Source organism: Dendrobates tinctorius, unplaced genomic scaffold, assembly GCF_039654945.1.
Source record: "Dendrobates tinctorius isolate UK_male_01 unplaced genomic scaffold, ASM3965494v1 ptg000160l, whole genome shotgun sequence".
Lineage (NCBI taxonomy): Eukaryota > Metazoa > Chordata > Amphibia > Anura > Dendrobatidae > Dendrobates > Dendrobates tinctorius.
In genome coordinates this window covers 14,064,770-14,078,934 of record NW_027361827.1, presented here as the reverse complement: position 1 = coordinate 14,078,934, position 14,165 = coordinate 14,064,770, and the positions used below count along the sequence as shown (strand labels likewise).

At 40.6% G+C, this 14,165-nt stretch overlaps 1 protein-coding gene across 1 annotated transcript in view; it reads left to right on the top strand.

Annotated features, from left to right (window-relative positions):
* The window catches only part of PAX5 (paired box 5), a 402,829-nt gene that overhangs the window by 221,510 nt on the left and 167,154 nt on the right, over positions 1-14,165 (top strand). The window contains exon 8 of the mRNA XM_073549659.1: positions 1,447-1,576. Coding sequence (XP_073405760.1) covers positions 1,447-1,576 — 130 coding nt within the window. The remainder of the gene's footprint in view (positions 1-1,446; positions 1,577-14,165) is intronic.

The following is a 14,165-nucleotide window of genomic DNA, read 5'->3' as shown; positions in this document are numbered from 1 at the left end:
CTTCTGCCGACACTTGGCTTTCATGACAACCCATCGGCACCCCGAGATCATGTGACAGGGGCACCAATGGGTGGGACTTGTGATGCCGGCTCACGTTATTTGCTGCTGTCAGTGATTGACAGTGGCATTTAATTGGTTAACAGCCGTGGGTGGATCTGAGATCCACCCATGACTGTTAGAAGCACATGACAGCAGATCAGCTCAGCTGTCATGTGTGGGGAAAGATGCGGGCTCAGAGTTGGAGCTCACATCAAAGGCAGGAACACGAACTTTGACATACTTATACTCTTGAAGTTCTGCTGAACTTTTATGAGTCATATGAGACAGACTGATTGATAGCGGTGTGCTCCATGACCATTTTTCCTGCTTTAAACATATTTATGACTTCTGATTTTTTTAACATGTCTTACAAAAGTCGCAAATTTAGTCCGGTAGAGGGAGGTGGTATAAAAAGTGGTGTAACAATTCTAGACAAATAGTGTAATATGCTAAGAAGCACAAAATGTATCAAACAGTTTTTGGCACTGCAAATAACGGCAACATAGCCATAAGCAATACGTAGAACAAATATTCATCTCATGATAAATTGACATCACTGTGCTTTTCCAGTACATAATGAGCAATTTAATTTGAGTTGAATCATTTGTGTGACCATTTGCTATTAGTTGGTTACATGTATTGTGAGAGGAGTTTTTTTTTAACTAAGTTTTATTTCTCACTACATTGTCATTTATTGGATGAAATTTATCAAAGTGTCGCACAAAATTGATACATTTGCTCATCATTATTTGTAAGGCTTTTGTCTAGAACGCGTTTTACATTTCTTACACCACCCCTCCCCACTGTAGTGAATTTGTAACATTTTCTGCAGCATTTTAAAATGTTGGATACTAAATATAAACCTGTGAAAATACCAGAGACTCGCTACTTTGCTTGAGCTCAAAATAGTGCAAAATGCTTTATAAATGGTGCATGACTTTTATAAATGTATCTTAAAACTAAAAATAATAAAGAATGTGCCAAAATGCTGGCATTAAATGTAATGTAAATTCTTTCTATTGAATTTAAATAGTGGAAACTCATCCAATAATCAGACAATAGTTATGCTTGCAGCATTTCTCATGTAAATTATTCCATTGAATTGAATTGGTCAGTGTTGATCCAGAGTGCTGTCCGATGTACACTCAGGCAGCATTTACAGGCGAATATTGTTCATGCGAAAAGGCCATTTGGGTAAATATAATGGTTTAAAAGTATAAACTCTATAAAATACCTAAGCTAAATTGTGAAGTAACTAGAATTATCCAATTTTATGCAAAAAAACAAACAAATATCTTTTCAATAGCAGCCCTAATATACTGTATTTACAAAATATTTTATGTTTAAGGCATTTTTTTAGTGTGTTTAGTATAAATTCAGTTGTTCTTGTTTCTTCTTGTTTTTTAGACAACAGATTATTCTACCATGGCGTCTCTAACTGGTGGGTTGGATGAAATGAAATCCAGTCTAACAAGTCCATCTTCGGGGGATATAGGAGGAACTGTACCTGGACCCCAATCATACCCTATTGTAACAGGTAATCTATAAATCCAGGTTATTGAAATATACGGTACTTTAATTGACACTTAGAACTGCTCCTGTACCAAATCATATAAAACATATTGCTGGAATATTGCTAGCAAATTGTAATTTCCTAGTCTGTATGCATTATAGTAAGTTTTCATAAGGGTGGTTTCACATAATTCTTAAAAGAAACTATTTTTTCCAGTGTTTTTCCTAAAATTTTTTTCTAGTGTGAAATATAAAACATGCTACAAACAATTTTTTTTATATATTCTGTTTTTCTTGTCATATGACGTGAAGATTGGGTATTCTTAGACTTGGCAGATTACCATGCGCAAAATACACAAATTTGTGTCATTCATAAATGTCACAATACGCATGATAATTTCGAACACAATATTTATTGTGATATATTAAAGATTTAAATAAATAATACAAGTTACAACTTATATGTGTTTAAAAATAATGCCCAAAGCCTCTAAAACTCAATATAGGCCTCATATATCAGTTATGATTTACAGGGTTAATCCCATATGAGCAAATTATCCACAATCCAATGGATAAGTGATTGTTGGCTGATTTCCGGGGCCCTATCATATGGAAAACCACATGATCCCAAGAATGGGGCTTTGAAAGTCCTCAGTGGTATTTAGCATTGGCAGTGCATGTGCTTCATTACTCCGTTCATTGTGTATGACACTGGGTTAAAGAATAAGACCTCTCAATAGCATGCAAGATTTCATTGCGAAAGGAGCTGAGGAAGTTTAGGAACAACTTTTTTAAAGTTCTAAAAACTTTTAGGGGCATCATGGTCCCTTTCGGAAAGGCATATGCCGATGCATTCTTTCCTCGCACAATCACTTAATTTTGCAGGAAACTGATGTATCCCCTACAAAACTATGCAACCATTTTGATTGGTTGTGCTGTCTTACACTTCAAACAGTTATTTCCCTGCACAAATAAGTGATTGTGCAGGGAAGCAGTGAAAATACCTCAGTGGCACAGCTCTGCTGCAATGTATTGCCGCAGCTTGGCCGCTATATAAAAACCTAGCCTAAGTGAAAACTGATCTCTTTGTTGAGATGGTTGTGAACAAAGTATATATTTGTTCCACAGAATTCTTTGGCCATATTTATACTTTACAGATTTAGACCACTTTTAAATGGTAGCATTTTAATTAGTATTTTGCATCAATATTTTGAAGCCAAAATCTGAAGCTGATGCAAAGTAGAAAATAAGCATACATATGTAATAAAAAGTATTCAACACGGTAAATAGTTGAACGCAACTAATATAACAAGTAGTTCCTCCAAATTCACCATAAAATGCCACCTTTAAGCACTACTGCTGACTTCGACTGAGTACAAAAGGCCTACAGAAAGATTTGGGGGCAGAGGACAGTGTGGTCTCAATCCCACAGTAAGGCACATACTTAATGCTGAAAGGCTCAGTGACCAAACTCAAAGACATACACCTCTACTGACACAAAGCACAAGAACATTTGACTGTCATGTGCTGAAAACCATTTAAGTTAGGCACAAAAGTTTTAGTATTCTGTTATGTGGGATAATAAAACATACACTGGAAAGGACATCCTTTTTATAGTGAAGCATGGTGTTGGCTCACTGATGCTCTAAGCCTTCTTTCCTTTCTTTGGTAATAGAAACTTACAGTGTGTGGAGGGTAAGGTGAAATCAAGTGTTTGGAGGGCAAGATGATTGAAGTATCAGAAATTCCTAGAAGAAAACGTCATTCATTCTGTGAGGAAGTTGAAGCTTAGGCATCATTGGACCTTCCAATAGGATAGTGATCTCAAAAATACCTCAACGCCAGCAAAGCTTGGTTTAAGAAAAAGTCATAGAAGATTCTGGAGTGGTCATCACAGTCACCTGACCTAAATGTCATAACATTTTTTTAGTGGCATTTGCAGAATGCGGTTACAGACCCAAGAGTATTTGTAAACTGGAGGACATGAGGAATGGGCTAATATTCCTCTGGAACATTGTCTTGCCAGAAGCTGGTCTGGTGATGCCTCACATTTGTAAAAGCTCAAAACAGCCAAAGGTTGGTCTACAAAGTACTAGTGAAGAAGGGGTTGAATAATTGAATAATTCTGAGATTGCAGTAGTCCTGAACAATAAGAGTTTTTTATTGAGTTTGGAGACGCCACTTTTTAGATTAGTTGTATTGAACTATTTAAAAGGAACCTGTCACCTTGGAAAATGCTATTTAATCTGCAGATAAATGGCGCAGTATTCCAGTTCAACGGGCACACAATCTTCTTTATTCAAATGAAAATGGTACAGAGGCTATATAAAAAGTGTCCATGTTAAATTGGTGGTGACATCATGCTGACATCATATAATAGCGCTAGAATGCATCAAGAGTCTCTCTCATCTCATGAGTACATAAAACCTTTGAAAAATATGTCATATTTCTTGGCCCAGTCTTGACGTTTCAACTTCTGTGTCTTGTTCAGTGGTGGTCGGGTTTCAGCCTTACTTCCCTTGGCCATGTCTCTGAGCACTGAACACCTTGTACTTCTGGGCACTCCAGTGAGGTTGCGGAAGATAATAGCTTGCTGTTTACTTCACATTTGATTCTTCTCAGACCTTTGGAAGTTAATGTGTTTTTTTCCTCAAGACTTCTTTTGCAACCTCGTTGCATATTTGCTACAAACCTTTTGATGGTTCTGTAATCACTCTCCAACATCTTAGCAAATGTTGTATCCCTCTGTAAGACTTGTAACATTCAATTAAATCTCTTGTTTAGGCCAATTTTGCCTGAAGAAAACGATCTGTCTAATTATTCTGCATACCTTGAATAAAGGGCATTGCTATCCTTATTAATAGATACACATCACCTGATCTGCTTCATCCAATATGCATTCAAATTTATACAGCTTGGAGTTGGAAAATCTGCATAAAATTGATGATATCATCAAAATAATCACTTGCCTACTAATTCCACACATAGTATGGGGAATTAGTAAGGGCTGCAGGATTTCAGTCATAGGGGTGTGCACGTAGTGGCTTCAGTCACCAGCCACAGCACCACTATTTATGCTGTGCCCAGCAGCTGTAACCAAGCCCCAGCACTTTGATGGACAGCTTGCTCTGCACACATGCACTGGAGAAATGGCTGTTAATCAAAGTGCTGGTCACGTATCGTGAGCAGCGCTGTGACTGGTGATTGTAACAGCTCATGCATACCCCCATGACTGAAAGTCGGTATTTTCCAGAAGGAATAAGTTCATATTCTCCTAGTAGTGGCGGTAAGGTGGACGGGTATAATTGTAACGCTATTTACCTGCAGATTAATCCCATATCTTTAGGCAAATAGCATTTTCCAAGGTGTCAGGTTCCCTTTAATTTGTTCTAGTTTGGTTTATTGTAAATACCAGAAAGTTTTTTACATTTTGATGATAAACCTAATTTGCAATGGGGGTTGAGTAATTGTGATTGCAATTGTATATCTTTCTATGATATTTCCCTTTTGTTTAGAATCCAGTTTTAGTTTTCGCTTTACCAACACTGACCAAATGAGTAAGGTGTATTGAGGCTCCTTGTTACTACTCTCCCCAGTACCTGTAACTAACACATAATAGGATAGATGTTAAAACATGTAAACTCTAATACTCTGCATCATATATTAACATGATTTGATTCATCAGTCCATGAAATAGTATGTGCTGTAGTGTTGGGAATGAAAAGGTTTATTTAGGAAGGAGAGAGCAGTAGCAATTCTCGGAGCTTAGTAATACTGACAAGATAGTCCACAGTAATTAAACATAGTTGGCTTTAATTAATGGATAATTCTTTTAGTTGCATGGATAATACAGAGACTCGTTTTTTAATGTGGCACAGAGGGAGAAAGTATTTACCCAAAGAAACCAATTAAATAATAACTGTCATTTTACTAGCACAATTTAGACATTGAACTGACAATCATAACTACTTCACTATATACCCCCTACACTTCTGTCCTAGCAGAGGCTTCCAGAGTTTTCTTTATAAGATCAGACTATAATACTGTATTATCGTAAATGAATGCAATACAAATATGACATAATGCGCACACAAAATCGCCAGAGCATTTCAGTTTTTACTGAAAACTTCTCACTACATAAGCTATTTCCATGAAAACATGAACTCTCTGCCCGATTTCTGGGAGTCCCAATGCTAGGACCCTGACCGATCACAAAAAGCAAGACCTGATCGCCCTTTCTTCCACAATGTAATGGAATTGAATACTGCAGTAAGAGAATGGAGAAGAGTGTCCCTTTAAAGAATTAGTATGTAAAAGGCCAAGGAATTGGAAGAACTCCCCATTTAATGGGTTACAGATGGATTCATACAAGATAGGTGGTAACTAAATGCTTTTTTTATACTACTTGGGAGGTACAAGCAGGGGTGGATTAAGGGTAGCCAGGGCCCGGGGCAGTTCAGACTCTGTGGGCCCCCCTCGTCACGTGACGGGGGTCACGAATCGTAGAGCCACACTCTACATAGAGAATAATGGGGCCTCCAGCACCGACCTCCACCCGCAGAGCCACACTCTACAAAGAGAATAATGGGGCCTCCAGCACCGACCTCCACCCGCAGAGCCGCACTCCACATAGAGAATAATGGAGCCTCCAGCACCGACCTCCACCTGCAGAGCCCCACTCCACATAGAGAATAATGGAGCCTCCAGCACCGACCTCCACCCGCAGAGCCCCACTCCACATAGAGAATAATGGAGCCTCCAGCACCTACCTCCACCCGCAGAGCCGCACTCCACATAGAGAATAATGGAGCCTCCAGCAGCGACCTCCACCCGCAGAGCCGCACTCCACATAGAGAATAATGGAGCCTCCAGCACCGACCTCCACCCGCAGAGCCACACTCCACATAGAGAATAATGGAGCCTCCAGCACCGACCTCCACCCGCAGAGCCACACTCCACATAGAGAATAATGGAGCCTCCAGCACTGACCTCCACCCGCAGAGCCGCACTCCACATAGAGAATAATGGAGCCTCCAGCACCGACCTCCACCTGCAGAGCCGGACTCCACATAGAGAATAATGGAGCCTCCAGCACCGACCTCCACCCGCACTCCACATAGAGAATAATGGGGCCTCCAGCACCGACCTCCACCCGCAGAGCCGCACTCCACATAGAGAATAATGGAGCCTCCAGCACCGACCTCCACCTGCAGAGCCCCACTCCACATAGAGAATAATGGAGCCTCCAGCACCGACCTCCACCCGCAGAGCCCCACTCCACATAGAGAATAATGGAGCCTCCAGCACCTACCTCCACCCGCAGAGCCGCACTCCACATAGAGAATAATGGAGCCTCCAGCAGCGACCTCCACCCGCAGAGCCGCACTCCACATAGAGAATAATGGAGCCTCCAGCACCGACCTCCACCCGCAGAGCCACACTCCACATAGAGAATAATGGAGCCTCCAGCACCGACCTCCACCCGCAGAGCCACACTCCACATAGAGAATAATGGAGCCTCCAGCACTGACCTCCACCCGCAGAGCCGCACTCCACATAGAGAATAATGGAGCCTCCAGCACCGACCTCCACCTGCAGAGCCGGACTCCACATAGAGAATAATGGAGCCTCCAGCACCGACCTCCACCCGCACTCCACATAGAGAATAATGGGGCCTCCAGCACCGACCTCCACCCGCAGAGCCGCACTCCACATAGAGAATAATGGAGCCTCCAGCACCGACCTCCACCTGCAGAGCCCCACTCCACATAGAGAATAATGGAGCCTCCAGCACCGACCTCCACCCGCAGAGCCCCACTCCACATAGAGAATAATGGAGCCTCCAGCACCTACCTCCACCCGCAGAGCCGCACTCCACATAGAGAATAATGGAGCCTCCAGAACCGACCTCCACCCGCAGAGCAGCACTCCACATAGAGAATAATGGAGCCTCCAGCACCGACCTCCACCCGCAGAGCCGCACTCCACATAGAGAATAATGGAGCCTCCAGCACCGACCTCCACCCGCAGAGCCGCACTCCACATAGAGAATAATGGAGCCTCCAGCACCGACCTCCACCCGCAGAGCCGCACTCCACATAGAGAATAATGGGGCCTCCAGCACTGACCTCCACCCGCAGAGCCGCACTCCACATAGAGAATAATGGGGCCTCCAGCACCGACCTCCACCCGCAGAGCCGCACTCCACATAGAGAATAATGGAGCCTCCAGCACCGACCTCCACCCGCAGAGCCGCACTCCACATAGAGAATAATGGAGCCTCCAGCACCGACCTCCACCCGCACTCCACATAGAGAATAATGGAGCCTCCAGCACCGACCTCCACCCGCAGAGCCACACTCCACATAGAGAATAATGGGGCCTCCAGCACCTACCTCCACCCGCAGAGCCGCACTCCACATAGAGAATAATGGGGCCTCCAGCACCGACCTCCACCCGCAGAGCCGCACTCCACATACATGGCTGCTCTCAGTGCTCTGTGCTGTGCGCACAGGACCTGTGATGAGGTCACAGGAGGGGAGGAGACAGGGGTCACATGATCGGGGCCCTGACACCTTACCTCCTGTGAGCTCATCACAAGCCTTTGCACGCTACCAGCAGCATCAGCTTTCAAGCTACTTGTAGATGCTGCTGGTAGCAGAGCACATAATGCCGCCCCCACGGTCACTCACTTTTAGGTGGGGAGAAGATGGAGTGCCATTGCAGCAGCCAGCAGGAATGTGGTGGGGGCCCCCTTAGAAGCTCTTGTGGTGGGGGCCCCGGGGCTGAAGCCCCGCCTGCCCTGCCTATAATCCGGCCCTGCGCGGTGGCGGATTATAATGGGGCAATTTACTGGCCTGGGCTGTGGGCCCCTTAACCGCACTGGGCCCGGGGCAACTGCCCAAATTGACCTCATTATAATCCGCCACTGGGTACAAGTTCCTGCATATTGTGAACACTGTGGTTAAAAGTTTTGCTATAGAGGTATCAAGATTGGTGTAACAGTCTGAAAGACAACATTTTTTTCTAAAACCAATTGGTGACGTGTTTCTATTATACTTTTCCTCTGATTGTTCGACTCCTGGTTTTGGCTTCCAAATACTGAGGTAAAATACAGACCAAATGCTGTGGTAAAACACTGACCAAATACTGAGGTAAATCACTGTCCAAATACTGAGGTAAACACTGACCAAATACTGAGGTAAAACACTGACCAAATACTGAGGTAAAATACTGACCAAATACTGAGGTCAAACACTGACCAAATACTGAGGTAAAACACTGACCAAATACTGAGGTAAATCACTGTCCAAATACTGAGGTAAAATACTGACCAAATACTGTGGTAAAACACTGACCAAATACTGAGGTAAAATACTGACCAAATACTGAGGTAAAACACTGACCAAATACTGAGGTAAAACACTGACCAAATACTGAGGTAAAATACTGACCAAATACTGTGGTAAAACACTGACCAAATACTGAGGTAAATCACTGACCAAATACTGAGGTAAAATACTGACCAAATACTGTGGTAAAACACTGACCAAATACTGAGGTAAATCACTGTCCAAATACTGAGGTAAACACTGACCAAATACTGAGGTAAAACACTGACCAAATACTGAGGTAAAATACTGACCAAATACTGAGGTCAAACACTGACCAAATACTGAGGTAAAACACTGACCAAATACTGAGGTAAATCACTGTCCAAATACTGAGGTAAAATACTGACCAAATACTGTGGTAAAACACTGACCAAATACTGAGGTAAAATACTGACCAAATAGTGAGGTAAAATACTGACCAAATACTGAGGTAAAATACTGACCAAATACTGAGGTAAAACACTGACCAAATACTGAGGTAAAATACTGACCAAATACTGTGGTAAAACACTGACCAAATACTGAGGTAAATCACTGACCAAATACTGAGGTAAAATACTGACCAAATACTGTGGTAAAACACTGACCAAATATTGAGGTAAAATACTGACCAAATAGTGAGGTAAAATACTGACCAAATACTGAGGTCAAACACTGACCAAATACTGAGGTAAAACACTGACCAAATACTGAGGTAAAATACTGACCAAATACTGAGGTAAAACACTGACCAAATACTGAGGTAAAATACTGACCAAATACTGAGGTAAAATACTGAACAAATACTGAGGTAAAACACTGACCAAATACTGAGGTAAAATACTGACCAAATACTGAGGTAAAATACTGACCAAATACTGAGGTAAAACACTGGCCAAATATTGAGGTAAAATAGTGACCATATACTGTGGTAAAACACTGACCAAATACTGAGGTAAAATACTGACCAAATACTGAGGTAAAACACTGACCAAATATTGAGGTAAAATACTGACCAAATAGTGAGGTAAAATACTGACCAAATACTGAGGTCAAACACTGACCAAATACTGAGGTAAATCACTGTCCAAATACTAAGGTAAAATACTGACCAAATACTGAGGTCAAACACTGACCAAATACTGAGGTAAAACACTGACCAAATACTGAGGTAAAACACTGACCAAATACTGAGGTAAAACACTGACCAAATATTGAGGTAAAATACTGACCAAATAGTGAGGTAAAATACTGACCAAATACTGTGGTAAAACACTGACCAAATACTGAGGTAAATCACTGTCCAAATACTGAGGTAAACACTGACCAAATACTGAGGTAAAACACTGACCAAATACTGAGGTAAAATACTGACCAAATACTGAGGTCAAACACTGACCAAATACTGAGGTAAAACACTGACCAAATACTGAGGTAAATCACTGTCCAAATACTGAGGTAAAATACTGACCAAATACTGTGGTAAAACACTGACCAAATACTGAGGTAAAATACTGACCAAATAGTGAGGTAAAATACTGACCAAATACTGAGGTAAAACACTGACCAAATACTGAGGTAAAATACTGACCAAATACTGTGGTAAAACACTGACCAAATACTGAGGTAAATCACTGACCAAATACTGAGGTAAAATACTGACCAAATACTGTGGTAAAACACTGACCAAATATTGAGGTAAAATACTGACCAAATAGTGAGGTAAAATACTGACCAAATACTGAGGTCAAACACTGACCAAATACTGAGGTAAAACACTGACCAAATACTGAGGTAAAATACTGACCAAATACTGAGGTAAAACACTGACCAAATACTGAGGTAAAATACTGACCAAATACTGAGGTAAAATACTGACCAAATACTGAGGTAAAACACTGACCAAATACTGAGGTAAAATACTGACCAAATACTGAGGTAAAATACTGACCAAATACTGAGGTAAAACACTGACCAAATACTGAGGTAAAACACTGGCCAAATATTGAGGTAAAATAGTGACCATATACTGTGGTAAAACACTGACCAAATACTGAGGTAAAATACTGACCAAATACAGAGGTAAAACACTGGCCAAATACTGAGGTAAAACGTTGACCAATTACTGAACGTGTGAATGTGACCTAACAGTACAGTACAGACAGTTTGTATGTATAATTCAAGATGGGGAACTCACACCCCAATAATTATTTGAAAATTCTATTAAACTGATAAATTATGTGTTGGGTATATACAAATTAATTTCTTTCCTAGTTACTAAAATATAATTTTTGAAAACTTGCATTTTGTCATTTTTTGTGACATTAAATATTAAGTTAAGAAAGGGAGAGTGAGGAAAAAAAACCCTCACTGCCACGGTTCATAAACGCGCTCTCTATTTGCAAGGCAATGAATTGAGCACACTTCATTACAGCCACAGTCAGCAGTTTTATAAGATGTTTGATTGTTATTAATTACCTGCAGATGCATTTCCAGCCCCATCTTGCTGACTTCAGCTTGCTTCTCATCACATTGAGAGGACAGAGTTGGAAAGGAACTGACACAATCACAGGACTGCTGGATAAGAGATTGACAAACCTAAGTGCAGTGTGCTCTTCCAGATCAGTAGCAGAGACTCCAACCGACAGTAATGTATAGAAGCAGTTCTGTCTGTTTTGTATTTTAAAGAGTAATTGTTGAGGTAGTAATTTATCCTTTGGAACCATCTAGGAATCCACTTGCATCAGTCTATGTAGAATCCCACCTTAAATGGAGCAGAGGTGTGCGTGATTGTCCTCTGCTCCATTTATTGCTGATGGGACTGCCAGAAATAGCTGAGCACTGTGCTTGCCATTCTCTGGCAGTACCATAAACAGTGAATGAAGCAAAGGTTGACTCGAGAATACTCTCTTGGTTGATGGGGGTCACTGTTGTCAAAGCTCCAGCGATTAGTAAGTTATCCCCTATCCAGCGGATGAGAATAATTTACTGTACTATCTTACTAACCATACGGTTCCAGGTAAAAGACATTTTAAGTATTACTATGTTTATGGTCTTTAGCAAGGGGCATGGCTCACAGTTTACTGCTGCAGAGCAGCTTACAGACACGCCCCTGAGGATCCCACTTGGTAAAGACCATAAAAATTAGTACTACATTAAAAAGACTTGCATTTCTGGAGCCATATTCGGTATTTGAAAATAGAAAAATGGAATACTTAGGGGAGGATAACAATAAAATAAGAGCAAAACTGGAGACTTTTGACCTGGTGACATGTTCATTTTAATGCATGTTTTAAAGAACCATGAAACATGATATGGGAAATCAATCGTGTTTCAAGGCTGTTGAAAATATTGGACATGGACATAGATTAGAATACATTTTTATGGTGACGTGTTTCCTTTACACAGAAAGCTATTATCAGAAAATGACCTATTGTTTAAATAAATATTTGGGTTTACATGTATTTTAAAAAAAATCTTTTTTTTTCTCTATACTATGATCTTAATAAAAACTAAATTTGTCATCTTGAAATTCTCAAAGAGGTCACTGGGGCTTTTTTCTTAGACTCATACTTCCTGTCCTTTCAGGAAGAGTTTTCACCAGACTTTATATTATCAGAGGCATAATTACAATGACAAGTAACACCTCTATACACACCTGATAATACCAGATCCACCAATCACAATAGTTGATGTCACAGTTGACCTTGCCTCAACTTCCTTCACAATGACCTTTGTACATGCTTACTAGACACTTCAATACAAAAGTTGGGTCAGAATCTGACTATTGTGGCTATGTACACATGTTATTTCCTGAAACAATACAAAGTTAAAGTCTTAAAAAAATAGAGTACTATTTTTTAATCAGTTTGTGATTTGTTAAAAATTATGCCAATTTTAAAAAAATACACTGGATCCTGATTTTCACAATAGGTCCATTTCTGACGATGGGTTTCCTTAAAGATAATATCCTTAAAGGAACCTTAAATGGACCTTAAAATCACACCAGGCATCATGAAACTGGGTAATGCCAAGTGTAGGATCTTAGGTGGCGGACATGACATAGGCATTCAAAGAACACAAGAGATAATTCCTATGTCATGCCCCACTCATTCAAGCACTACATTAAGCATTACATTTTTCAATGTTTTTCTAATTATATTGCATTGCATGTTACTTTCATGAAGTACTGCACAATTTGCTTTGTTGTGATGGTGTAGAAAACACATAATTACACAATAGACCTCCAGCAATTACACCATATTAAAGGAAGCTGTTGTGAAGTTTCCATGTGTGAAATAAAAAATGGCTTGATCAAATGACCTCTAGCATAGCCTACAATCACTTTCCTGCCACAATGTGACAGTAGTGGTCCAATGAAGACACGCATATGCTAATTAAGATAAAGGCGCACTGTAATCATATGCATGCACAAAACATGCTAGAATAATTATGGAAATTGCACTGCAATTATGCTAATGAGATATACCACTGTGGTGTTATCATCCTGCACCTAAACAACACTACATTTTCTGCTTATGTCTAAAGGCTCCAAAGCACCTTTAAACCTTTACAAATCTGTAATGTATGACTAGATGCAAATAAGGTTACTGGAAAGTCCATAACAGAAATTCCTTGTCAATTTTAAAACTTCTGTGGAAGGAAAATAATGTATCTATAAAATACTGTATTGAATGGATTCAATATAATAAATCATATGTTATGTGAGAGTTATGCAAGTACACCAATAACAAAATACACTGCACGTTTATGACATAAGAAAGGGTTCTATCTAGATTTTGTACATTTCCAGTAAACATGAGCAGATAAGTTTGCGCAACCTTGGTCCACGGTCCAGGTCAGTGTTCTCTGGTTGTGGACAGGATCTTTGTGCATTTCCGTACCCTCTTGACTTAGGATTAGCTGCATGGGTGAGTTGTCACCGCACAGTTGAGATCACACTAGGCCGGGAACCCAGAAGCTTGGGAAATTCGAGTAGCTCCTGTACATGGCCAGAGAGCACTGAACTGGACTGTGGAAAAGGGTTTTGTGAATCAATCCACTAATCTCTGATTTCAATTATTAAATAGGATCTGTTATCCGATTTCACAATAAAAACTGCATACATTACTAAATATATATCTTATAACGATGCTGTATTTATTTTGAAAATCCACATCAGAACTCTATCTCCACCCACCTAGCCTGATTGACAATACCCCTTCTTCTAGCTGCTTCTAA